At 38.5% G+C, this 24,976-nt stretch overlaps 2 protein-coding genes across 6 annotated transcripts in view; one reads left to right on the top strand and one right to left on the bottom strand.

The window, feature by feature from the left end:
* Positions 1 to 429: 429 nt before the first annotated feature.
* GEN1 (GEN1 Holliday junction 5' flap endonuclease) lies at positions 430 to 23,618 on the bottom strand. Of its 2 annotated transcripts, none has more exons than XM_039369318.1 (14): positions 23,474 to 23,618; positions 17,295 to 17,480; positions 16,540 to 16,780; positions 15,397 to 15,573; positions 14,423 to 14,533; positions 11,813 to 11,886; positions 11,546 to 11,637; positions 10,014 to 10,164; positions 9,886 to 9,922; positions 9,695 to 9,775; positions 7,808 to 7,938; positions 6,065 to 6,126; positions 4,470 to 4,616; positions 430 to 4,217 (listed from the first exon to the last, which is right to left on the bottom strand). In XM_039369318.1, exons 2-14 carry the CDS (start codon positions 17,453 to 17,455, stop codon positions 2,821 to 2,823), a joined length of 2,862 nt encoding a protein of 953 aa, XP_039225252.1. In that variant the 5' UTR covers positions 17,456 to 17,480; positions 23,474 to 23,618; the 3' UTR covers positions 430 to 2,820. The 2 variants fall into 2 exon arrangements, with proteins under 2 accessions (XP_039225252.1, XP_039225253.1); XM_039369319.1 differs by having other exon boundaries at positions 16,594 to 16,780; positions 23,474 to 23,616.
* A 307-nt stretch (positions 23,619 to 23,925) lies between these two features.
* Positions 23,926 to 24,976, top strand: part of SMC6 (structural maintenance of chromosomes 6) — a 42,851-nt gene continuing 41,800 nt past the window's right edge. The window contains exons 1-2 of one of the 4 annotated variants that reach the window (XM_039369317.1): positions 23,926 to 24,077; positions 24,284 to 24,502. Coding sequence is in view for 2 of the 4 variants with exons in the window: in XM_039369315.1 (XP_039225249.1) it covers position 24,077 (1 nt within the window). In the remaining 2 variants the exon portion in view is untranslated. Of the gene's footprint in view, positions 24,078 to 24,283; positions 24,503 to 24,729; positions 24,815 to 24,976 lie in introns of those variants that run through there. The other 3 variants (XR_005559863.1, XM_039369315.1, XM_039369316.1) reach the window with 3 other exon arrangements.

The following is a 24,976-nucleotide window of genomic DNA, read 5'->3' as shown; positions in this document are numbered from 1 at the left end:
ACAGCCATGCCCACCGAGTGGGCCACACCCACCTGGCACCTGGCGATAAATAAGTGGGTTTGGGGTTGCAATTTGGTCACTCGGTCTCTAAAAGGTTCGCCATCACTGAGCTATGAAAAACAAATATATATATAGTGAAAACAAAATATGATCACCAGGAAAAGTTAAAACATTAAAAGTTTTAATATAAAACAAACGTTTTAAATAAAAACATTAAAAGTTTTAAAAATGGATCTATTACACGATCCAGGAGTCGAGCGCAGGCGTTAACTTACATATAAATGTTTACTCCCATTGATTTATGCACGCCCTGATGAAGTTGGCAGGAGCTAACGAAAGGTAGGTTGCTAATTTTTAAAACTTTTAATTTTTTTATTTAAAACTTTTGTTTTATATTAAAACTTTTAATGTTTTAACTTTTCCTGGTGATCATATTTTGTTCTCACTATGTACACACCCAGGAATCATGCTTCTATTTTTAATATTCATATGTATGTATGTATGTATGTATGTATGTATGTATATGATGCTTATATGTCAGTGTTGTGCCTGCCTGGACAAGCTCCTGCAGTTTTCTTGCTAACGTTTGTGGAAGTGGTTTGCCCTTTCCTCCTTCCTAGGACTAAGAGGTGGCTTAGGGCCTAAGGCAAGACTAGAACTCCTGATCTCCTAGTTTCTAGCCTGTTTCTTTAAAAAATAAACCCCAAGACTTAGATACAGTCCATCTAAACAACTACACCTTCTAAGAGTGTCAAATAGCACTTGATTTCCAACAGTGTATAACATTTGTAATTTTAAGAGGAAGAATTCTATTTAGTATGGCAAGAATAGATCTGGACACAAAATGTTTTATGAAGGAAAATGAACATTTAGAATGGGATATACTGACTCCTGCATTGTTGTATCATTGTAATTTGCAAACCTGTAGGATAAGCAGTAGGGAACAGATTTTATCTCCTTCTTCCCACTTCAGGCTAACACATGTTACAACTAAATAGAAAAAAGTTTCTCTACCGTATCTATTTTTTCCAATGTTTTGTACCGCAGGGAAGTAGATTCTTGAGTCATGCCATGTCATATTGCAGGGATACACTTGCATTATTTTAGAAAAATCTTATGAATTTGGCATTAGCTTTGTGAACCTGGGACATAATTCAGCTATACGCGAGTACTTTCTCTCTCATGCTTTCAGTAAAAAAGAATTCAGTGAGAATATTTTCAACCATTTATCCAATGAACTGAGTAGAAATTCAAAATGGCTCAAATAATTTTGCAATTGGTTAGGATTGTCATATTTAGCCATGGTTTGTCTTAACCATGATTTGTAGAACAGACTGACAAAGAGCTACACTCACAGGCTAAGCTGAATATAATATTTTACAAACCACAGTGGCTGGCTTTATAGATTGCATTAAATCAAGACAAATTAGATGATGACATAGTACAACGTGCAAAATCAGATTCTGCATCTTTTTAATAATTTATGTGCTTATATATTGTGAAAAATAAATATGTAGATTAGACTGTCACTTGCATTTACAATTCCACTGCAAGAAACCACAACATTTTCACCCTTTTCATGAATCAACAGTCGCCAAAGAGATGCATTTCTTCCAATTCTGTGTTATGTTAGAAAATTGGTATGATTTGCACCTTGATCTGATCACCATCAATATTAGGCATTGCACTATGTGCCAAATCTATTCGCTCAAGTCCTGTCTCTTGACCAACAACAGGTCTCTAGAACGGCCATTGGGGGCCGTTCCAGCCTGAAGTAAAAGGCCACGATTTGAACTGGGTACTTTTGGCATGGAAAGCATGCATTTTACCAGTAAAAACAGAGCTTATCTATAAAAGACAGAAAGTCGATCTAAGTAAGATTAGAAATAATATAGTACCGGGAATCAGGGAAAACCACTAACGTTACAAATACTGTATTTAAAGAGAAGGCATTCTTAAATACAACTATTTGCAGGGACAAACTCCCCTTGATTGGACTAACTCATTAAATATTGTTGCAGAATATTTGTGTCTAATTAATTCATTTAAACTACTACTATTTAGAAGTACTGCATATTTTTAAAAAGGCTATATGAAAGTCTATTTAAAAACTGGATTACATATGGTTACAAATGAAAATCATTATGATTCTAAGACCATGTGATCCCAAATTAGAAATCTGGGCAAAAGAGTAAGCGAAAAGCAGACAAAGTACTAGGTTGTAGCAGTCCTCTCTAAGTTAGATTTCTAATTCTAAAGGTATCTTACAAGCGTAATTCTAAATTGACATTTTTGACCCCATTTTACCATTTCGTAATTCTGGTACTTAAACTCTGTTGCACATGTAGAGATTGATTCCAAGACTGGATCTAGAGGACTATAACTTGGACCTGAAAATCTGTAGCAAAATTGTACAAAAACATATACTAACCAATCTGCATGTGTAAAAATGTCAGCCGCTTTGCCACTGCCATTGATTAGCAAGTTGTTCCATATTTTATACTCTGCAAAAAAGCCAACATTATTATGTATTTATTCTTGAGTTCATGCTATTGTGGTGTGACTGATGCAACCACTCAAGCAAATTATTTAGGAAGACTTCAGCCCAACTCACGGCAGGTCGAAATTAGAGCAAGTCACTACAGAAAAGTTGCTTGAAGAACTTAATTTGCCAGTCATTTCATTTCAGACACAAGCCCTCTTTCAAACTTCTACCACTCACAATTATGGCGCTTATTAATTTAGAGGACATTTAAAACGTATCAAGACATTTGAGATGTTTGCAGATGAAGACATCAGGGAGATGGGAGCAGGAAGTTCTCAACTGCTCTTCAATCTGTGCTTTAGCCTTTCCGACAGAGGCAGTGGACTCTCAAGCCACATGTCCAAATCGCTTCTGGTCTCCTGAAGACAAGGATCGAATCCACATTTGGAGAGACTTGGAGACCTGCAGAGCGGTACAGGCAGACGTTCTTCTGTTGATAAATCAGTGTTGAGTAATTTAAGGGCCTGCTCATCTTTCCCTTCTGCTTTTGGCTGAATTTCAAATGCCAATTTCTTGTTGTCCCTTTTGCCATTGCACTTGTCCTTCAGCTGAACCATATGACTCTTCCTTTGCTGTTTTGGGATCCTGTGACCCTTCCACCTGCCTTCCACATTTTCACTATCGCTGTCTTCAGCATGATAACTATTTTGGCACACACTCTTCTTCAGGGAGCTTTTCATGATCCTTGGCACAGCTTTTTTCCCAGTCTGACAGTTATCTAGGACTTTATTTGACCTAGATGGCAAAATGGGCTGTTTGTTTTCTAAGCAACTCACTTTTAGCGTTTCAGTGCACAACCTCAAAGAACTTCCTGAATCTAGGACTTTATCTGCTGCAGTTCGTGGGTTCTCAGAACTTTGGAGATCTTCTTTATAGTTCTCCAAGCTTAGCCCCTGCAGATGTTTTTCTAGTAACATCACATTTTCAATTTCCTGAATGCTGTTAGGAAGAGACGAAAATTCTTCTCCAGGTTTGGAAGTTCTCTTTATTTGTTCTTGCAGTTGTATGGTGTTTAACAAAGTCACGTTTTTAGCTTTGGGGAAAGCTTCTAAACTTTCCATCGTGGCTCGATCTTTTAAAGACAAATCATACTTGTCTTTAGGAAAGTCTGTATTTGAAACAGAGTAATCTACACCAGTGACCTGACTGGGATCATGTTGTGCAGAATCTGAATGCTGTGTGAGGATATTGGCTGCTTTACTGTATGGTGGACAGCACAGCTTTAAAGAATTGTTGCCCAGGCCAGACTCAGATTCTGAATACCAAGGAAGATTAACATTCCTTGGAGAAATGCTGAAGGATGTCCCTTCCCAGTCAATGCCACTCAGCTGCAGATCGATATTTGCGGAAGAAGCCATCGGCTCCTTCACAAATAATTCTGTTGGTGAGATTAAAGAATTAGAAGGTTTATATTCATTTTCTGTATTCTGTGAAGCAAAAAAGAAGTTGCTTGGCTCTCCTAATGCAGTAGAAAAATCTGCAGAGCCTGATAAACACAGAGATTCACAGCTCTTTTTTGGAAATTTTTGCATATCAAAAACAAGCCCCAAATCAGATTTTGAACCTTGGCTGAGAATATTTTCACCCGCAGGTTGCCAGGTCAGGTCAGAAAAAGAGCCTTCTCCTTTGCTGTCCCCTGCTAAGCATTCTTTCTCTTTACTTTTTTTCTTACCTAAAGCAGCAAAAATAAATAAATAAATAAAAAAACAAGAACATCTTGTTAAAAACAATTTTTCAAAATTCGAGATGAAGTTAAAGAAGCAGCGTGGTTTTGATTTTGTAATTAGGCAATTGTAAGCTAAATGGTTTCAATCTTATTAGGGCGCAGAATATTCTATAGAATAACTGGTAATTTGACAAGCATACCATGACTACTTAAGATAGAAAACATAGTAAAACAAAACATGCAATGTTTTCAGCTTACTTTTCTTTTTTTCTCTGCCAATTTTCAACTTCTCCATTTGATACAAAGCGACCACTTCAGGATAGGCAGCCTCAAATAGAGTTGACTCTTCTATTGTTATTAGAAAGGGATCTGCAGGCTGATCCTCAGTTGCAGCAGAGTAATGATCTGGAACAATGAAGCAGAGAAACATACTTTTACTAGATAATTACAGATTATTCCCTCAATTACTATGCTCTTTCATACTCACCCCTTTAGAAAAAGGAACATATAAAATAACTTTGGGGTTGGAATCTGTATCCTGCAGAACCAGTTGAAGCTCCCATGCCTAACCCTTACTGCAGACTCTCCTTCTCAATTTGCACACAACCCACAAATACCTGTTCCTCTGTTTTGACAAATTCTTCACACAGTCGTATTTGTGCACCTTACCTACAGTATGATGGAAGTCTGATTTCACCTTATGAGAAATTGTAATGTAACTGTTCAGCGTACAGGGCATGCAATGTACATCCGGAAGACCGAGTAAAAGAAATTTTCATTTTAAAACTATCCTTTTCCATTCGCTATATGAAATTTTCATATAAAAAGTCGAATCAGTCATTCATGGTCAGCTGGCAGATGCTCTCAAGGATTTTAGAAGGAAAAATTCCCAGTTCTGTCTGAAGATATTTAGGACTGAACCTGGGGTTACTAAGCTACAGAAACTTTGTACCAAGAAAGGGGCAAAGCCAGAATGCCTGCATGAATTTAATTTCAAAGCAATAATTGTATGGAGAACACAGATTCCCAAGTCTGACATTATTCTGTTTTTTTAAATTATAGTTTCATTTATTATTTACACGTTGTTAAGCAGTTCTTGTGTATTTGCTTATTTCTATCCCATCTTTTTTATTTTAACAAAGAACTCAAAGCAGCGAACATATTAAAAATACACTTTCCTCCTCCTCATTTTGCCAGAACAATTTACTCTGTGAAATGAGTTATGCTGAGTGTGTGTGACTGGCCCAAAGTCACACAGCTGCCTTTCATGGCTAAGGCAGGTACTTGAATTCACAGGCTCTTGCTTGGTGCCTTAACCACTAGATCAAATTGGCTCTCATATATACAGGTAGTCCTGGACTTACGACCACAATTAAGCCCAAAATTTATGCTGCTAAGTGAGACGTTTGTTAAGTGAATTTTACCCCCTTTTATGACCTTTCTTGCTACAGTTAAGTGAATCACTGCAGTTGTTAAGTTAGTAACATGGTTGTTAAATGAATCTGGCTTCCCCATTGACTTTGCTTGTCAGAAGGTTGCAAAAGGGGATCACATGACCCTGGGACATTGTAATATGCATCAGATGGCAAGCATCCAAATTTTGATCACCTGACTGTGGGGATGCTGCAACAGTTGTAAGCGTGAAAAATGGCGATAAGTCACTTCCTTCAGCGATGTTGTAACTTTAAATGGTCTCTAAACAAATGATTGTAAGTCCAGGACTACCGGTACTATACATGAAGAAGTATTATATCTCTAATTCTCAACATGCCCACCTCTTAAGAGACTGCTTGTTCCTGTTTTAAATTGCCCTGGAAAGTACCCTCCTAGTATGCCCAGTAATGAGTACTAACCTGGCTTTTGCCATGCAATTTCAAAACAGGGAATTCCATTTCTAATCCGTGTCTTGATTATCCTGTAGAAACAAAAGTTAAGAAAATCCTAGTATTTTAAAGACGATGTGGAAAAGTGAAGTCAGACGTTTAAGAACTAAGAAGCCACCATGTCTGATCATCCTGCAGATAAGGGCTGTTTCCATGGTTCTTTAACATTTTCTGGCTATTCCCATGAGCTGGAGTACTGTGTGGGAAAAAACATGTACCATTTCTCTTTGTCTCCTGATCAACCCTCTCTCATAAGCATGATGACTGTATGGCTGTAGCAAGGTATGTTACCAAGCATGAGAGAGCATCATAGAGAAAAGGTTCCCCTATGCCTGGTTTGTGTAGGATGACCTTAGAAACAGGGCGGCAATGCGATTATTATCTTTGCATTATTCAGTGTTGATTACTTAAAACATGACTACCACTAACTCGCCCGTCCTTCCACTGCAAGTGTCACTTAAGAGTACCTCAGATCAGAGTTCCACAGGGAATGGATGATAGCCACAACCCACACATTCAGGATGATTATCTATATTAGTTCACATGGCCAAGCAGGATAAATATGAGTCGCGCTCTATGTTTCCTTACATAGAAAGAGCCGTGGTGGCGCAGTGGGTTAGAATGTAGTACAGGCTGACTCTGCCGACTGCCAGTAGTTCAAGGCTGACTCAGCTTTCCATCCTCCTGACGTCATATGAAGACCCAGACTTTGGGGGGCAATATGCTGCTTAAAGAGGGCTGTACAGCACTGTGAAGCGGTATGTAAGTCGAAGTGCTATTGCTATTGCTAAATCTGCCTTCTTCAGCTTTTCATCCTCCTGACTTGTCGTATGAGGACCCAGATTGTTGGCGTAATGTGCTAACTCTGTAAACCGCTTAGAGAGGGCTGTAAAGCACTGTGAAGCGGTATGTAAGTCTAAGTGCTATTGCTGTTACTATTGCTATCTGAAGAGCTTCTTTGAGATCCCTCTAGACGTACTTTCCGGCTCAGTCTATCTCGCTGTTGGGATCACTGCGGACATCAACCTTTATCTTGCTGTTCTTTAGCAGTCTTTGGAAAATGGGCCAGAATCCAAAAACTCATGCTGATACTGTAGAATTTCTAATCTTTGAACTGTGTACGATAATCCTCTGTGGTTTCAAAAGCTGTTTTGAATTGTGGAATATTTTTTTTCTCTTGAATCTATGTAATGTATTTCAACAGACTTAAAACAGACACACCGGGGACTCTTAGCTATATCAACAGCATGTTAACTCCACAGGTGGCATTCCTGGACTAATGCAACAACCAACACCAAAGGGAGAGATGGCTTTAAGAACTAATTATAGAACTAATTACCTCACTGGCTGTGTTCAAAGCACAGTTAAACAGACATCTGTCAAGGTGCTTTCATTTGGACTCCTGCCCTGATCAGCAGGTTGATGGCCTACATCAGTGTTTCCCAAACTTGACAATTTTAAGGCATGAGGACTTCAACTCCCAGAATTCCACAGCCAGCAACGCTGGCTGTGGAATTCTGGGAGTTGAAGTCCACATACCTTAAAATTGTCAAGTTTGGGAAACACTGGCCTACATAATTCCTTCGAATGTTCAATGTTTGTTACTGAAAAATGCAGAATCAGGAGGCACAGAACAAAAATGTTTTCCACTTCCAGGGACAGATATAAAGCAAAACAAAGGGTGAAATCTAATTAAATTATAAATTGGGTTACCGCAAGGCCTGCAGATGCTTTGGATCAGTATAACCAGACTTCTTTCTGTTCATGTCATAGTAAGTCAGAAGACTATACAATTTCTCACAGGCATACTGCTCGGTCCAGTTCATTTTCTTGACAGCAAACCTCTATTTGAAACATGTTGGGAAATTACAAATACAGCACAGATGAAAATATCTACTGAACAGCAGCAAAACTGATTCTCCCCAAAGAGTTGACGCATTTAGTTTGAAATGTCACGAACTTTTAAAAAATGTCATAAGGACAGAACAGTCACCTTAAAGTAATTTCTAAACCAAGTACGCATAGAATACAAAGCAGGGGAAAACAAGAGGGCTGTCTGAAGACAACCAGACTGTAAAATCCATTGAAGTGCTGTTCCCAAACTTGTGCCCTTTATATTGGTCACAACAGTCAATGAAGGTAAGAATGAGAGCAGCCCAACATCAGGAAATCTCAGTTGGAGGAAAGCTATTATCTGCACTGGAGAGCTTTCAGGCTGGCTGAAAACTTTGTCTTCTAACCTTCATTCTATTCAGGTTAGGCTAAAAACTGGTGGCATCCAGAGCCCTTATCCATACATACATACATACATATTTAGATTTTTGCTGACAAAGAGTTAAAGGAAGACTAGTATAGCTATTAAGTTATAAGTAATCATAACAGTAGACCAGGTGCTCTATTAGACACGTACTATGTATCCTCCTTGGTTTCAGCTGACAGAAGTGAGGAGAACCTGTGGCCTAGATGTTAATACAGCTGCCTAACATGCAAGCTACCCAGGTTCAAATCTCGGAAGGGTATGGCTAGCTAATGAGAGCCAAATAGCTCAAAATAGCTATACTATCTCCTTTAACTCTTTGTCAGCAAAAATCTAAATTTATAGTTTATCGCAGTAGCGATTTGAAACCTGCAAAACACGCCTAGATTGGGGCTGAAAGGCAAAAGCAATCATAACAGTAGACCGGGTGCTCTATTAGACACTTACTATATATATATGTGTGTGTGTGTGTGTATAGGTCTTTGGTTATTCGGGTTTTCTCCCGCGTCAAATTGGAAGTGTCTTGGCGACATTTCAACGAAGTCCCATTCGCCATCTTCAGGCTGGTGTGTTCGGCTTCTTGCTTTTAGGAGCAAGAAGCTGAACACACCAGCCTGAAGATGACGAATGGGACTTCGTCGAAACGTCGCCAAGACACTTCCAATTTGACGCGGGAGAAAACCCAAATAAACAAAGACCTACATACAAACACCCGCGAAAACCTCAGAAAACAAATATGTGTGTGTGTGTGTATATATGTATACATATATGTATATATAAGGGCTCTGGATGCCACCAGTTTTTAGCCTAACCTGAATAGAATGAAGATTAGAAGACAAAGTTTTCAGCCAGCCTGAATCTCTCCAGTGCAGATAGCTTTCCTTCAGCTGAGATTGCCTGATGTTGGGACGTATGTGTGTGTGTGTGTGTGTGTGTGTGTGTGTATGCGCGCACGTGTGTGTGTGTGTGTATACACACACACACATATACATACACACATACACACTAAAAACTGGTGGCATCCAGACCTACAAATGTCGTATCTGGTTATTTAGCTGAAACTGAGGATATTGACATACCTCGGTCTAATTCTATCAGCACAAAGCATAGCAGTTACATCTCTGCTTCTTTATGCAGTAGAACAGCATGCAGTTCTGCACTGAAAGCAATTTCCAAGAAAGGGATCAGCTGCCCTTCAATGCATGTTTTAAAGCAGAGGCTGTACAATCATCTCTTGGGGATGTTTTAATTTGGTTTCCTTTACCAAGAGAAGGTTGGGCTTAATGGACTGAACTGTATTCAATATTGAGAACATTTGCAAGGTATAGTGTCTTAATACATACTTGAAAAGATAATAAATTTGGCCTTTGGCATCCATTTAATTTCACTGGTTTGTCTTTGCTGATGAGATACTCTTGGATAACCTTAGCAAAGAAAAGGAAAAATAAGGCATTCATTATCTGTCTCATTTATAGAATAAGATACTTGAGGGAGATAGCTATAGGATAAGTGCATGCATGACTTGTAAAATTACCTCGGGAAAGGGAAAACCTTCACATGCCATAGCTTTTCTGTAAATAAAATGCACACATCTCAGATCTGCGAATAGCAAAGAAGTCTTCTTTAAGCAATTCAGAGCAAATTATATGAAAACACACCTACTTTTTAATACTTTCCTCCTCTAAGCTTGGTTGCTGCTTTGACTCAGAAGAGTGCCAGTCACAGGGGCAGCAGTAGTCAGCATCCTGGGGCTCACAATATCCTACACTGCCACAGATCTGACATCCTGTGTCCTTATGATCTTTATAAGAACCTACAAGAAAAAGAAAAGAGGAATACAGGCTAAACATTTTTCTTAAAGAGACAAACCTGTCCCATTTTTGTGCATAATGTATATATAATTTATATGATGTATATATAATGGCAGAACTGGCAAAAATGGAGTCCAACTTTCCTTCTGCAAGCAAAAGAAATTAAGACATATTTATTTATTTATTTGACCTATAATTTAGTTTGATTTAGGGTGGGCTACATAGTCCTTTCTCCCCCCCCTCAATAACTCTTCTGAGGTACGTGAGATTGAGGGAAAATAACTGGCCAAAAACACTCAGTGACCTTCCCTGGCTGAGGGTAGCCTAGCCATTGATCACCTACTCTTAGTCTAATAACTACCATTACACTATATTACACTGTTTATGGGAGCAAAATATTACCAGTTAAGCCAAAACCTTTCAGTTTAATGTTCAAGTGGGTTCACATAATGGCTTGCTTGATTTGGGCTTAGATGCTGTTGAACTCAGCCACTGCAAATCATGCTTTAGGCTAGGGCATTTATTCTCCCAGACTTTTTGAAACAGTTACTAATGAACAGTCATCTTTCCAATGTGCATATGGACTACATGACTAAATACAATAATTGTATTAACAAGTATATTTAAAATAAAAGAGTTGTATTGGTCTGAGTTCCTTTGCTTTCTGAAGTAAAAGTCTTATCATATTTATCAAAGTATTCAAATAAATAAACATGTGCTTCATTCAAATATATGATTTAGCAATGAGTTATTTCATACATGAGATTCAACAAATTATGATTAAGAAGATAATGGCTCAGAGTAGTATGAAAATCCAAGTAATAATTCAGATAATTAAAAGAGAAAATTTAGTTTTTCTGCCGAAGTATCTGAATATTATCAATTAAAGACTCAGGAAACTTTTTTGTAACATAATTTAACCTACAGTTTTGTATTATTTGAAGTCCCTGCATGCAGCATCTGGATAATATATTATTTCTTTTTCTAGTCTGAGGGAAATAGTTTATTCTTTTACCTGAAACTGATTTGTGCTTGCTCTAAGTGAGAGAAGAGAATTCACTTATCCAAACTAGATGTTTATCTTTGTAGTTTCATGCCGTTTTAGCATTACAAGTCTTATTAATTCATCATTCTACTGTATGTACAGTAGGCATGAAACTATAGCTTAGTTTGCTGTGGCATCTGACAGTATATAAAGTCCAAATCAATTCTACCACACAGATCTGCTTTGACCACGGGCTGTAATTTTTCTTTTCAGAAGACAGGATATAGTGATCACAGCTCATCACAATGATAACCTATCAGTCTTTACACACCTGAGTGCCCAATTCAAAAGGAGACTTCAACACACAGAACCTCTTCTGAAGCTAGGAACTGACTCACCTGGATGATGGCACACAGAACAGTGAAGTGGTTTTTTAGCTGTTGATACTGGGACATCACCAGATTGCAAATGGTCTTTCCAGGACTCAAATCTAAAACAGTATTGAAATAGTGATGAATATATGGCGCTGAAAAATAATGCTATCTATACACATGATGTACATACATGCACACGTTATAAATCTGAATCATGCAAAGGATTTGCTTCCTGGAAGAAAACGTAAAGGGGAAAATAAGAGACAAATTTAAAAATAACATAAAACATACCTTTGCAGTAAACTCTGTCCTTTTAAAGTTTTGATCAACTTTAAAACCTGTTCTTTTCCTACTCCAGGAACTCCCTTTGAGAACCAAGAGAACAAGCATTTTGACAGAGTTTAGATAAATGTATAAAATATACACTATAGTTTCAAAACTGCCATGGGTTTCAATCAAGCTATGAAATAAATAATTGGGCAAACATTATTAAGACATACGGTGGTGAATACTTTCTTTAGTAATCAAAGTAAAATATGACTTCATGAATGGGTGGCCACATAAGTCAAATAAAGAAATGAATCGCCAATTATTTATGCTACATTATCTTAGCTTTATCGTGCTTTGAAAATGGTCAGCTTTTAACAGGATAACTGATTTTTTTTTTAAAAGTTGGTTTACAGATACGTGGATTGTGAAAATTAGTAAGTATGCCTTTTCCTGAAAATTTGAAACGCAGGAGTCAAAATGACATAAGAGCAGAGACAAACCACTTCAGCAGACCAGACAAGCAGAAGTGAGTCTGGGACTAGAATGGTCAGGTTATATAGACAATGTGAAGATCATTATCTGAAAGTAAATGTGCTAAATTCAGAGGAAAATGGTGGTCTGCTATATCCTCCAACCGTAATCAGAGTGATATGCAAAGAATCTAAAGCATTTCTTTGCCGTTAAATGCGAGGACCATCTGCGATTTTAAGTAGGAGTAAAGGAAAAAAAACAACTATAGTATGATTGGGAAGACAGACGGATAAGCAACGCCTGAGAAGGGAGGGAGGACACAGGGAGTTTGCTGGGAAGCTTGTAGGGATAAAGTCAATGAAGAATGGTGGACCCTATGCTAATCCCTTTGCATTTCTCCCACACCTGACTGAAGCCACTTATGTGCCTGCTGGAGAGGGGCAGGGGGAGGGGAGGAAGGAAGGAAGGAAGGAAGGAAGGAAGGAAGGAAGGAAGGAAGGAAGGAAGGAAGGAAGGAAGGAAGGAAGGAAGGAAGGAAGGAAGATTTCCGATGCTCATGGCCAACTTCCCACAAGAAAACTCAATCAGAAAACAGACAGAAGTTGGGCAGTGCTCCTGCCTCCACTGACTTTTTTGCCCACCATTCTGTTTCTCTGTTAAGATGAGGAAATATTTCTGAAATAATGACCCAAGAGGTCACTGGTTATATTTCTCACTAAATCCAGAGAACAAACCAGTGTCTGGAGAGTGTGCCAAAGTAAGTTATAACCCCTGGATGTCCTTAGAAGATTCAATAGCAGGCAAATGCAACAACAAACAAGAAAACCCTACCACCAAACAAATAAAACATGGGCTAACTAAAAATTTATACTGCTTCACACCAAAGAATATAATTGCAGCTGAGTTTGATTGCAATCTATCAGTACCATAAGAGAGTGTTTTTGGAAATATGTGGTACCCTATTTCTTTAAGGTGGCTCACATCAAAAGCATGTGACAAATGGCTCTCCTTTACATACTGCTGAAATAATATTTTATAGTCAGCATGACTAATGCTGTGGTATAATAGAAGTTGCAGCCCAACAATCGTGTAAGGGCTCACCTCTGGCTTAGATGGTTTACCTTTCATTTTATGTTCACAAAAAACTCTGTAAAGCAGGTCAGTTTGAAAGACAGTGAGTCCTAGCTCTAGAGAAACTTAAAAGAACAAAGGGCAAACACGCACAAATAACACCGACATTCAAGGGGAAAGCAAATACTGTCCCACAAAAGCACACTGATATAAGAATGATATATTGCCACAACCCCAGTGCCATCAGTTACACTGTGACAGGGTCAAGGTAAGATGCCTTTTAAAAAAGAATGTGCAAGAAATATTCTTATGTAACCAGTTGATGGTGTTGCTGAAACAGTTTTAAACTGGGGCACTCTTCTGGGATTGCTAAGAAACCTAAACCAAATTGGCCTAGGGTAAAGGAAGGACAAAGATATTGTGAAATGAACATCCAGCAACTAAGCGCTAAAAAAATGTAATTGAAGCAGATGTGTCAACTTTAACAAAAACACATACTGGGAAGGCTGCTTTTATCAACTCCTCCTTTCATCTGAAAAAAATAGACAGAAGGATTAGGGTTAAACATCCCTTCACATGGAAGAAAACCCAGATAGAATCCAGCGGGAAGCTTTGGCAAAACCTAATTTCTTTTTGATTTGTGGTTAACAGAAGGCTTCAGATCCAGTCATTCTCCCTTCTGAAAGTATGAAATCACTTTCAAGCAAGTGTCCTTGGCATGAAAAAAACATGGTGGCTAGAAAAATAAATCTATTGTACAGAAAACCCACATAAGAAAACATTTAATGTAGTAGAGTAAAATGATTTTAGAACCTCTTCTCCTTCATGATGTTTGGTTTATATTTATGGTTTTAAGAGATGTATGTGCTATATTGTTTTTTTGGTTGTTTTACTTGTTGGTTGGGAGCTGCCCAGAGTATGATATAAGATAGGTAGCTATCTAAATATTTTAAATAAACAATTACACTAGTAACAGGTTTTATTGTGTCTGTCTGTCTGCCTGTCTGCCTGTCTACCTATCTACCTACTTACCTACCTAAATTAGCAATATAAACATTAATGTGATTGTTTATGTGATTGTTCAGTTACCTTAGGAAGATAATCACAGCCAAGCAGAATTGCTAATCCGATCAGAGATTCTCTGCTGCAGCCTAGTTTCTCTTCAATATCAGATATCAAGTAGCAGTCAACATGTGGGTCCTGTACAGAATAGAGTAGGATGGTGATGCTCCCTCTTAAATGTTTCATCATTTTTCATATGTTTACTAGTGATACCGCAACCATTACTGAAAATACTTGTTCTAAGGAAAACTGCATCTTGACAAACTATGATTTGCAGACATTATGGTGCCTTTAAAGAGGAGTTGAATATCAAAAATTTTCTCAGGATCCATTCAAGCAATCTAGGATGAACAAGCTCAGTGTTTCACAATCCTTCTGAGAAAAGGCACACAAAGCAATCACAAATATGTCTATTCAAAATTCAGTCCCACTGATCTGAAAACATATATCCGAGAGTATTTAATATTATAGTTACAAAGAGTAAAGAGCAGTGGTATGGGGAGTGAGGTCAAAATATTTTTCTGAGTAAGACAAAGGCTATCAGAGACTCAGGTGTAGCAAAATTGACTTGTTAGATTACAGAAAGGATAATAACTACATTTATTAATGACTGGAAAACCCTTATAGGACATTTTGTTGTAAAAAGAAAAAAATGATCTTGTGTGATTCATGGGTTTGATTAGAATGTGTAGACTATGGAAAGAAAAAAATTATGCTGTAATTTTAGAGTGGATAAAATATAAATGTACTTGTAACAGCTATTAAGAAGAATGGAAGCCACTTCTTTATAACTTTTTGTTTTCCTTTCCTTTCCTTTTTGTCCCTTTTCCTTCCTTCTCCTCTCTCTTCTGCTTTGTACTTTCGCCCCACTTACTTATCATTTTCCTTTCCTTGCTCTTCTCTTTCAAAATGTGTATTGCTTATTCTTTAAAAAATTATTTAATAAAAAATACACTTCAAAAAAAAAAGTAGCATGTATCAAAAACTGCCCAGTAAATTACCTTGACGTTCATGGTAAAATTTCGATAAACTGTTTGAGCGCCATAAAGGAAGATGTCTCCATCATTGGTGATGCACCCATCCACATAGCCATTTGCATTCAGATAGGCACACATGGCCTCTGCTTCTCCAGCTGCTTGAATCCATGGCATTCCCAAGCACTCCAGCAGTTCAAGGCACTGAAATGGAAAAATCCCATTGGAAGAAGCAATGAGAAATACCATTGGGATGAACAATTCATGGCTGCTTTTCTGCTCCCTTTCTAATAATGTTTGAGGTAGCCAAGACACGTTGGTACGGTTTCTTGACAAATTTCAATGGCAAAATGCATTAAGATTGGGACAGGTTATACAGGTAGTCCTCAGCTTACGGCCACAAATGAGCCCAACATTTAGGTTGCTAGGTGAGAAATTTGTTTTACGACTTTTCTTGCCACATTGGTTAAGTGAATCACTGCACTTGTTAAATTAATAACCCGGTTGTTAAGCGAATCTGGCTTCCCCATTGACTTTGCTTGTCAGGTCACAAAAGGCCCGGGACGCTGCAGCCATCATAAATATGAGTCAGTTGGCAAGCATTCAAATGTAAATCATGTGACCATGGGGATGCTGCAACGGTTGTATGAAAAATGTTCATAAAACACTTTTCTCAGTTCTGTTGTAACTTCGAACTTTGATCACTAAGCAAACTGTTGTAAATCGAGGACTACCTGTACTCCACTTATAAGGTATAGTGTCACTCATGCAGTAAGAAGGTGGTGTATAACTTTGATAAATAAATAAATCTAAAATGTGAAGATATATTCCCCTAAAACCCACTGAGGTAAAACCCGCTAAGGTAAAAGCAGCTGAGGTAAAACCCACTGAGATAAAACCTGCTGAGGTAATCTTTTGAACATTCTTCTTACATACTACCATAATATAAAATAGGCAACCCCTGCAGCCAAAGAAAATCCCTGACTAGCAGAGAATTTCAGGTTTCGAAACCTACTGAAACATAAGCCACCAGCCTTGATGAAGCCGGCAGGAGAGCAGCATGTTTCCAATTAATCCCACCGGATTGCTCTCAAGCAACACAAAAGTCTGCAAAAATTAGCATTGGTTCAATAAAACATATTAAATATTGATGCCTTCTACTGTATGAACCTGATAACTGGCCGTATTCAGCATCTGTAAGCGTAACCCACTGTGATAGCTTGCCTCTTTCAAAATAGATTTGAAACGGGATCTCCCTTTTTTTGCAATCCCAGGCTTTTTCGATGGGCCAAAGCGAGCTTCTATTCTCTTCTTCACTGTGCTGGTTTTCAGTTTTGGGAGATCTCCCTCCGTGACAAACACCAGATGGACCCCCATCAATGTTAAAGAAGAGACACGATAATAAATATTCCTGCGGTAAGAGAGTGAAGTTAAATAGTATACATTATACTCCTCATCTTACATCTCAATAATCAGTTGATTTATTCCCATGCCTAAAATATTGACATTTTCTCCAAAACTATCAATATAAGGAAACTCTGTGTATTCTTGGCTCCCATTGTATCTCCCTCAAAATCATTCTTTTAATTAGAAAACAATTTAAAGGATAAAGGTATCAATGACATGTGCCTCACAAATTCTCAAAGATGGTATGAGATAGTTCATGGCTCTTATTTAATCCACATTGTAAATCCTAACAGCATTTGCAGAGAATGCCCAAGTCCATGCAAAATGAGCATTAGCATATGCAGAATTCTTTCTATGAGCACTCAGTCATCTTCTTCGGGGGCTCTCACAGTGAAATTAATTCATTAGTCCCCAATTTGAAATTATACCATGCCTTATATCTTATATTTTGTAAAGCACCCAAGAGAAGTAATATATCTTATATATCAGTACCTTGTTATCACAAGCATTGTACCTACCTAAGATGCGGGTTTGTGACTATTCCCACCATCTTCTTAACTGCCTGTGCTTCACACACCCAGAGACTTAAATCAACAGCTAATGTTTTTCCTTTAAGACTGCAGAGAGGGACATGTTGCTTGATAGGTTCCAGGATCTGCCACAGGCTAGTTACTCCCATGGTCCCAAATATTCAGATGCACTGCCTGCAAAGATCAAGATGGAGGGATGGATGGAGGGATGCCACTGAAATGATTTAAGACAACTAAACCAACCACAAACTCTCCAAGCAATAAACAATATTGACCCTCCAATCCATCCCAATCTGACACATGCTTGTTATAACATTATAGGCATACTCCTTATGTCAGGGATCTTCAAACTTGGCCTTTTTAGGACTTGTGGACTTCAACTCCCAGAATTCCTCAGCCAGGCAATGCCTTTATTCTGTCCCTATCCCACAAAAGGATGGTGGCAAAGATTTGGGAAAAACATAATACTGAAAATATGAAACCTGGACTACCGATAATGCTTATTTTCAAAGGGTGAAAAACCAAATTTGATCGCAAAGAAAATCTCTCTTCAGTTCCGTAGGATTCAAAGATTCAAATACCGTCCCTCATAAGACATTAATTATTATTAATCCCTCTAAGATTTTTTTAGCAATTACTTGGCAACTGCTACTAACTTAAAAAATAAACTTAGTAGATCAAAATGGAAGAAGTTATTGCAATCATCTTTTTACACTATCTAAAACTGTATTCCAGAAATTGCTATTTCTTGCCGGCATTAGTTTTTTATTCATAATTCTAATATTACAACTGCATTGTTATTTTAAAATCTAGACGAGAGCATGCCAATTTTGATCTAGGCTAGTTTGGTCTAGTGGTTAAGGAGCTGGCCTGGAAACCAGGAGACTGTGAGATCTAATTCCCTCCCTTAAAAATGAAAGCCAACTGGGTGACTTTGGGCCAGTCACTCCCTCAGCCCACGCCACCCCACAGGGTTGTTGTTGTCATCAGGAAAAAAGAGGAAGGAAAGTTATGTATTTTTTACCAGCCTGAGTTACTTATAAAGTAATAAAGCTGGGATAAAAATCAAATACATAAAAATACATGCTATTTTTACTCTTTAAATTAGTTTCTCCCCCTAAATTTTGATTTTTAAACACAATCCAGTGCATGTTTACTTAGAAGCAATGTACTGTTTTCAAAAGAGATTTATATGTGGCACAAAATTACCTACAGATTACTACCCTGCCCTGGAATATTTCCTTCTATAAGCCGCTTAGAAAGGGTTGTAAAGCACTTCCAAGTGGTATATAAGTCTAAGTGCTATTGCTATTCTGCAGGTTTTTATTTCTGACTCTTTCTTCCCTTCTTCAGTTTTTTCCCTTTAATCATGATTCATCCTTCCCTTAATTTTTTAAATTTTATTCCTAATTTAATTCAATAGCATCTTTTTTTCTTAACTGTGTTAAGATACTGACAATATTGTTTCCAAATATCAGACAAATTAGATTAGATTAGATAATCTTTATTCTCATTTTTTCCTGGGGGCACAATGGCACACATTAAAAATGAAATGTAGTTGCTTCCTCTCAAAGTGTACACATACATAACACACATTTAAACATACTATATACAACACATATATAGACCAACACCCTTACATATAAGTAACGTAAATATTATTCACTGACCATCTTGAATACATAACGGAAGGAGGAAGCTTTAGAATTCACAAGATTAATACTGTATGGAACAAAGCTATGACTGAATCTGGATGTTCTGCTTCGGATACCATAGAGTCTTCCTCCAGAAGGTAACAAGGAAAACAGGTCGTGAAGAGGATGTGTGGTGTCGCAGACAATCTTGCAGACCCTGCTCAAGCAATGCTTATGTGCTATGTCCTTAATGGAAGGGAGGGAACTGCCAATGATCTTTTCGACCATCCTCACCACTCTCTGCACTGCCTTCCTGTCTGAAGCAGTGAGGCTTCTCTAAACCAGACTGTGATGCTGTATGACAGGATGCTCTCGATCATCCCTCCGTAGACAGTGGTAAGGATAGGAGAAGGAAGATGTGCTTTTCTCATGCGACACAGAAAATGCAGACGCTGCTGTGCCCGCTTCACCAGTTTCTCACTGTTGAGTGACCAAGTCAGCCTACTTGTTAACTGCACACCTAGGAATTTGATGTTGGTAACCATCTCCACAGGTGAATAATTAATGCACAGAGAAGTGTGGCCGTGCCTGCCTTTTCTGAAATCGACAATGATCTCTTTGGTTTTTCCAGTATTTAAAACTAGGCTGTTTTCCTTACACCAGTTCACCAAACCCTCAACCTCCTTGCGGTAAGCACCCTCATTGTCTTCATGAATAAGGCCCACTACTATTTTATCATATGCAAACTTCACAATATGGTTGGTGGCAAATCTAGCACTACAGTCCTGGGTCAACAGGGTGAACAGCAGCGGACTTAGGACGCAGCCCTGAGGAGAACCTGTGCTCAAGAAAATGGTGTTAGAAATTTTTGTCCCAGCTCGCACATATTGGGGCCTGTTAGTAAGAAAATTAATTCATGTACTGTTTCTTCTTCAATTCTCCCTAGGGAAGTGCAATTTATAGGACAGTAATGTACATTGGATTTAGTTTCCAAAAGATGTTTGGGCTTTCAGAGTAAGATAAACCAGCAGATGCTTTAAGGGTGTTGCAGACAAGTGTCACATGCTCCTGAGCACTCTGTCAATCTAAAGCAGGGGTTCTCAATCTTGGCAACTTTAAGACTTGTGGACTTCAACTCCCAGAATTTTTTTTTTTTAAAAAAAAACAAAAACAAAAATGGGAGCAGTGCCATCTAATGGACACCTACATGTACAGCATTATACCTACAAGAGGAAATATATCTATGCTATAATTCTCAGCCAGTGGTTGGGCAACTGGAGTCATGGGAGTCACAGTACTGTATAGCCCAGGGGTAGGCAACCTTGCCTCTTTTATGACTTGTGGGCTTCAACTCCCAGAATTCCTGAGCCAGCTGAAGTCCAGGAGTCATAAAAGAGCCAAGGTTGCCTATCCCTGGTATAGCCTAATATTTTTGAATGATACTAGGCTGCATTATAGCAAGGAAGAAATAGATAGACCATAATTCCAAAGAGTTTATTTAGAATCATCATCAACATCATCATCATCATCAACAAAAAAAACTACCTTTACCTAGTTTATCAAATTACATAATTTCAAAGTAACTATTCAGGATTTTTCACTGTTAAGCCATACTAATTTTATTAACTGATTGCATTACTGTTGTCTTATAATTAAGCACATTTTACTTAATAATGTGGGTTCTTTTCAGAATTAACCAGAGTCCACTTGGTCCAGTAACAAGTAAAAAAGAAGTGCTCATTTTTCTGAATATTTCTAGCAACTCCACCATACATATCCACTAGTGAGAGATGAGGGGAGATGCAATTATACCATATACATCCCTACTTTAATCCGTCAGAGATCCAACAGTGGATTCCTACATTATCTTGTCCATCTTTTCTCTTCTTTCGCACATACGCAGAAAATGTTGTCTCTTGCTATTATTTACATCTGCATACTCTCACAGTGTTAATCATCACAGTGTCTCCAGAATGAATTGTGAACAAGACCTATCTCCAATTGCTTTTTGCTGGCTTAGTAGAATAGCTGTTTAAGACATATTTTAGGATTGCAGGTAGTCAAGAATTTGGCAGTGCAAAATTCCTGTAATTTTTAACAAAAGCGTCTCCAAATGTGTTCAGTAATCTCTAATAATAACTGAATTTATAAAGCAGTAATGCCTACATCTACTCAAAAGTAAGTTCCAAGGATTGCAATATAATAGACAACAAATCTAAGAATAATCACTGAAAAGCAAGCTGTCTAGGTTTGTATTTTTGTGCATAGGTTTCTACTTTACCAGATTAAAATGGGACTTCAGTTAATATTTTACACTATTTTTTCAAGTCATTGCCAACATGCAACTAGCTGATAATGGCAGAAAAAAAGTCAGATATTTGGAAGAATATGGAATGAAACATCAGGACGGAGAGATAGTGATTTAAATCCTCAAAAAAACTGCCTATAGAATGGTTTTTAATCCTATCACTCTTGAAGAACCTAACAAATTTCACAAGCTTACGATAAAAAGAGAGAGAGATCTAAAGAATTAGAAATAGCCAAAACTTTGGGGCTGGGGTGGAATGGGGATGTGGAGGGCACTGAGGAAATTTATTCTAGTGATATATACACGCTCTTCTTAGAAAAAAACTTAATTTGTACTGGTAAATCAGCATTCACAACTTAAAAGAAATTATATGAAAGACTCCTCTTACATTTTTTAAATTGTTCAGTTTTAAAGCCTTTTCTAAAACCAAGCACAAAAGTTAGGAATCTAATACTTTTAGCTAAGTGCAAAGTTTCTTTTATCTCAGGAGTTAACGGAACTATCGAAAATAGAATAACACTGAAATCTTCTTTAAGTGACAAATTTCTCAACTTCAGAGTTTCTCTTCCTTGTGCTATTCACATCCTGATCTTATTTATCTTGCAAATGGCATTAAAATCTATAAGCTTTCCCTCCCCCTAAACTAATTAACTTTCCTAGGTAGCCATAATGATTTATTTTGTCTAAATTTCAAGAGACTATTACATAGTTGTGAAAATAACAGCACATCAGCATTTGAAACTTTTAGACTTCAGTCTTATGCATGTTTTTCTTTGAACAAGACTTATAAACACAGTGGAGCTCATTTCCGGAAAAGGTGTCTAGAGGTTAACAATCCCTAATATGTCTTTCATTTTTCTATGCTAAAATGCATAATATCAAGAATCCCACTTGATTAATCTAATGATGCATCTAAACAGTATATTGTTTCCCAAAGTCATTATCTAGATGCTTCTAGAAAATTCACAAGCAGAATTGCTTTATCTTCTCCCCCAGCATCAGATAGTGAGAGATATCTCTCCCAAACATAATGGTTCCATTTCAACACCATGTTGAATGCTAACTGATAAATCTGTCTTTCATTATAAATTTGTCACAAAAGATTTTAATTATTTAAGCTAAAACCCATAACCATACATGCAAAATAATCTGAAGTGAGATGTTTGTGCATAGCCTGTATTGCCCTGTTACTGAGGATCACTAGATCTTAGTTCTGTGATTTTGAAAGAGGAAAAAAAACCTTCACTCTCTCCAAAACACATAATCTAGAGTAATCTGGTTTAATCATATTTCAAATGGCTTTTTTTCTAACTTCAGTCATTTAGTTTTTTTCTTCATAGGAAAGATCCTACGCTCATTTGGTGGTCCAGTTTGCATCTTTGTAGCCATATGCTATTTTTGAGATGAGGCAAGCAGAACTGTCAGAGAATGGCGCATGCAACTATAGTTTCCAAAAAAATACTTTCAGCTTTTAATTCTGCACTCTCCTTGATTTTGATTAGGTCCAGTTCTATTTTAATGGCACACATTATTTAATTCTATTTTTAGTATATCTTTTTGTTTTGTGAGTAGCCAAATAACATGCTTGTGTGTGTTTATGTAGCCAGGAGAGTACCTTGTTTCTGTTGAATCAGAAGGTATACACTAGGGCAGGGGAGGCAACCTCGGCTCTTTTATGACTCATGGACTTCAACTCCCAGAATTCCCAGTCAGCATAGCTGACTCAGGAATTCTGGGAGTTGAAGTCCATGAGTCATAAAAGAGGCGAGGTTGCCTATCCCTGCACTAGGGAATTCAACTGACCATCTTTCGTACAGAAACCAATGAGAGATAGATATCTAATTAAATTCCTTAGAAAACACAACTCTTTCTCCTCTTATAGAGAGAGGTTTCCGTTTTAGGCTTTTGTGTTTGTCTCCCAGACAAAGGCCATTTTTATATTTCGCTGTGGCGTAACCTTATTCCGTTTTTCCTCTCCCATCATCTACATGCCTGGCAATTTTTGTATCAGATGCAACGGATTAGATTTCACAAAGGGTTTCCTATGATTTTTATATTTGCTTTTAGACATGCAATCCTATGGACGATTATGTCTGACATAATTCTGACATTTAATGGGACTCAACTCCGAGATAAATATACAGAAACTGTAATCTAGCACCGAATCAGACTCAATCAAAAACCTCTTGCGATCTCTACAGCAAGGCAAATCTTCCTCCTGGTACCTCAACACGACGGTTCCCCCGCCCGTACGCGGACAGACAAGGCAGCGACTTCTCCAAGCAATAGCGCCAAGATTCGTAATTCGGTGGGGCCTTAACTGCGCTTGCGCGAAATCATGACGTCCGGAAATGGGGTGGGGCAGAACTATTGATCGGAGAGGAAACACATTCCATAATATTATTACGTCATTTCTGGTTCTCAGCGGGATATGAAATAGAAATAGGTTTGGAAACCATAGAGTAGCGTCTTTCAATCTGTTTTCTTCTGAGAAGTGACACTATATCGAACGCGAGTCTTTTGTCTATCTATCCAATCACCAGGCGCGGAACGCAATTCGACGTTCCCCGCCAATGGCGGCTTTCAGGCCAGAGCCAGCCATCTTCCATTCATGCAAATCGGCCTAAGAAAGCGAAACTGACGGAGCAGTTGGGAACTGCGCATGCGTCCCTGGCAGTCGCCCCAAGGATTCAGGCGCGCTTCGGCTGCGGGGCTTCGAGAGGAGCGGTGCAGGGTTTTGGAAGAAGAAGGGTGGGAGGCGGGAGAAGGTCCCCGCGCTTGGCGGTTTGCCTTACGGGAATTTCGACAGAATCTTTCCGAGGCTTCCAAGTAAGGGCGCGAAGGACGGCAGCCTTTTCAGGACTCCCTCCGAGGACAGTCCCAAAAATCCTCTTGCCGTGCCCGAAGGGGTTGGGGAAACGGGTTTGGCCTGGGAGGTGGGGGAAGAGCTGGATCCAAAATGGGCCCGAAGAAACCAAGGGATTGGATTGGAATGGAGCTCCGTCCTCATTCCAGTTGCATTTTGCTCCCTGCAGGTGAAGGGTAATTCCTCTTGTGCGAGGACGGCAAGGCAAGAAAAGGTCATATGTCTGCTCGCTGAACTCCAGGCGGAATGGCTCTGCCCATCCTAGCCGCATAAGATGGGGGAAAGGTGTTGCCTGCCAAGGCTCGCCTTTGCCAGAGCTTCGGGCGAGGGAAGAAGGGGCTGAGAAAAACGGGTCGGGGAGAGGACCCTTTCCCCGAAATCTTCTCAGGTACGCGGCTCCTCAGCTTGTGCTCTGCCGCCTGTGCAGAAAATGAGTTCCCTCGCATCTCTAAAAGTTTGCACCCAGATACACTAGAAGTAAACCACGATCAAACTTAGGGAGTAAAAATGAATGAGCCTCGGCTTCTGGTGGTGTTTACTGGCCCTTCAGTTGCGCGTCCTGATTGGAGCTAGTTGCCGCCTGGTAGGACGGAAGTGGAAATGGTTTTTTTTTTTTTTTTTTTGAAAGAATGAAAACAAGCTTCCATCTTTTTTTCCTTACAAAGGAAATTTTCTCAGCAGGAGAAAGGTGTGATTTAAAGCAAGTAAAACCATTTTTAAAATTTGGGGAATGGATTTTAAAAGGGTTTGGATTTTTTGACCCTCCCTCTCCCCCCTCCGGTTAAGCCTTTTTGAGACATTCTGAGGTGGGGATTTCCTAAACTCTTAAAGGACCAAGTAACACGAAAAAGCAGTATAATGT

This window comes from Crotalus tigris, unplaced genomic scaffold, assembly GCF_016545835.1.
Source record: "Crotalus tigris isolate CLP2741 ecotype Arizona unplaced genomic scaffold, ASM1654583v1 scf7180000021046.533783, whole genome shotgun sequence".
Taxonomy (NCBI): domain Eukaryota; kingdom Metazoa; phylum Chordata; class Lepidosauria; order Squamata; family Viperidae; genus Crotalus; species Crotalus tigris.
The sequence above is the reverse complement of the archived record's forward strand: the minus strand, read 5'-3'. Positions and strand labels throughout refer to the sequence as shown.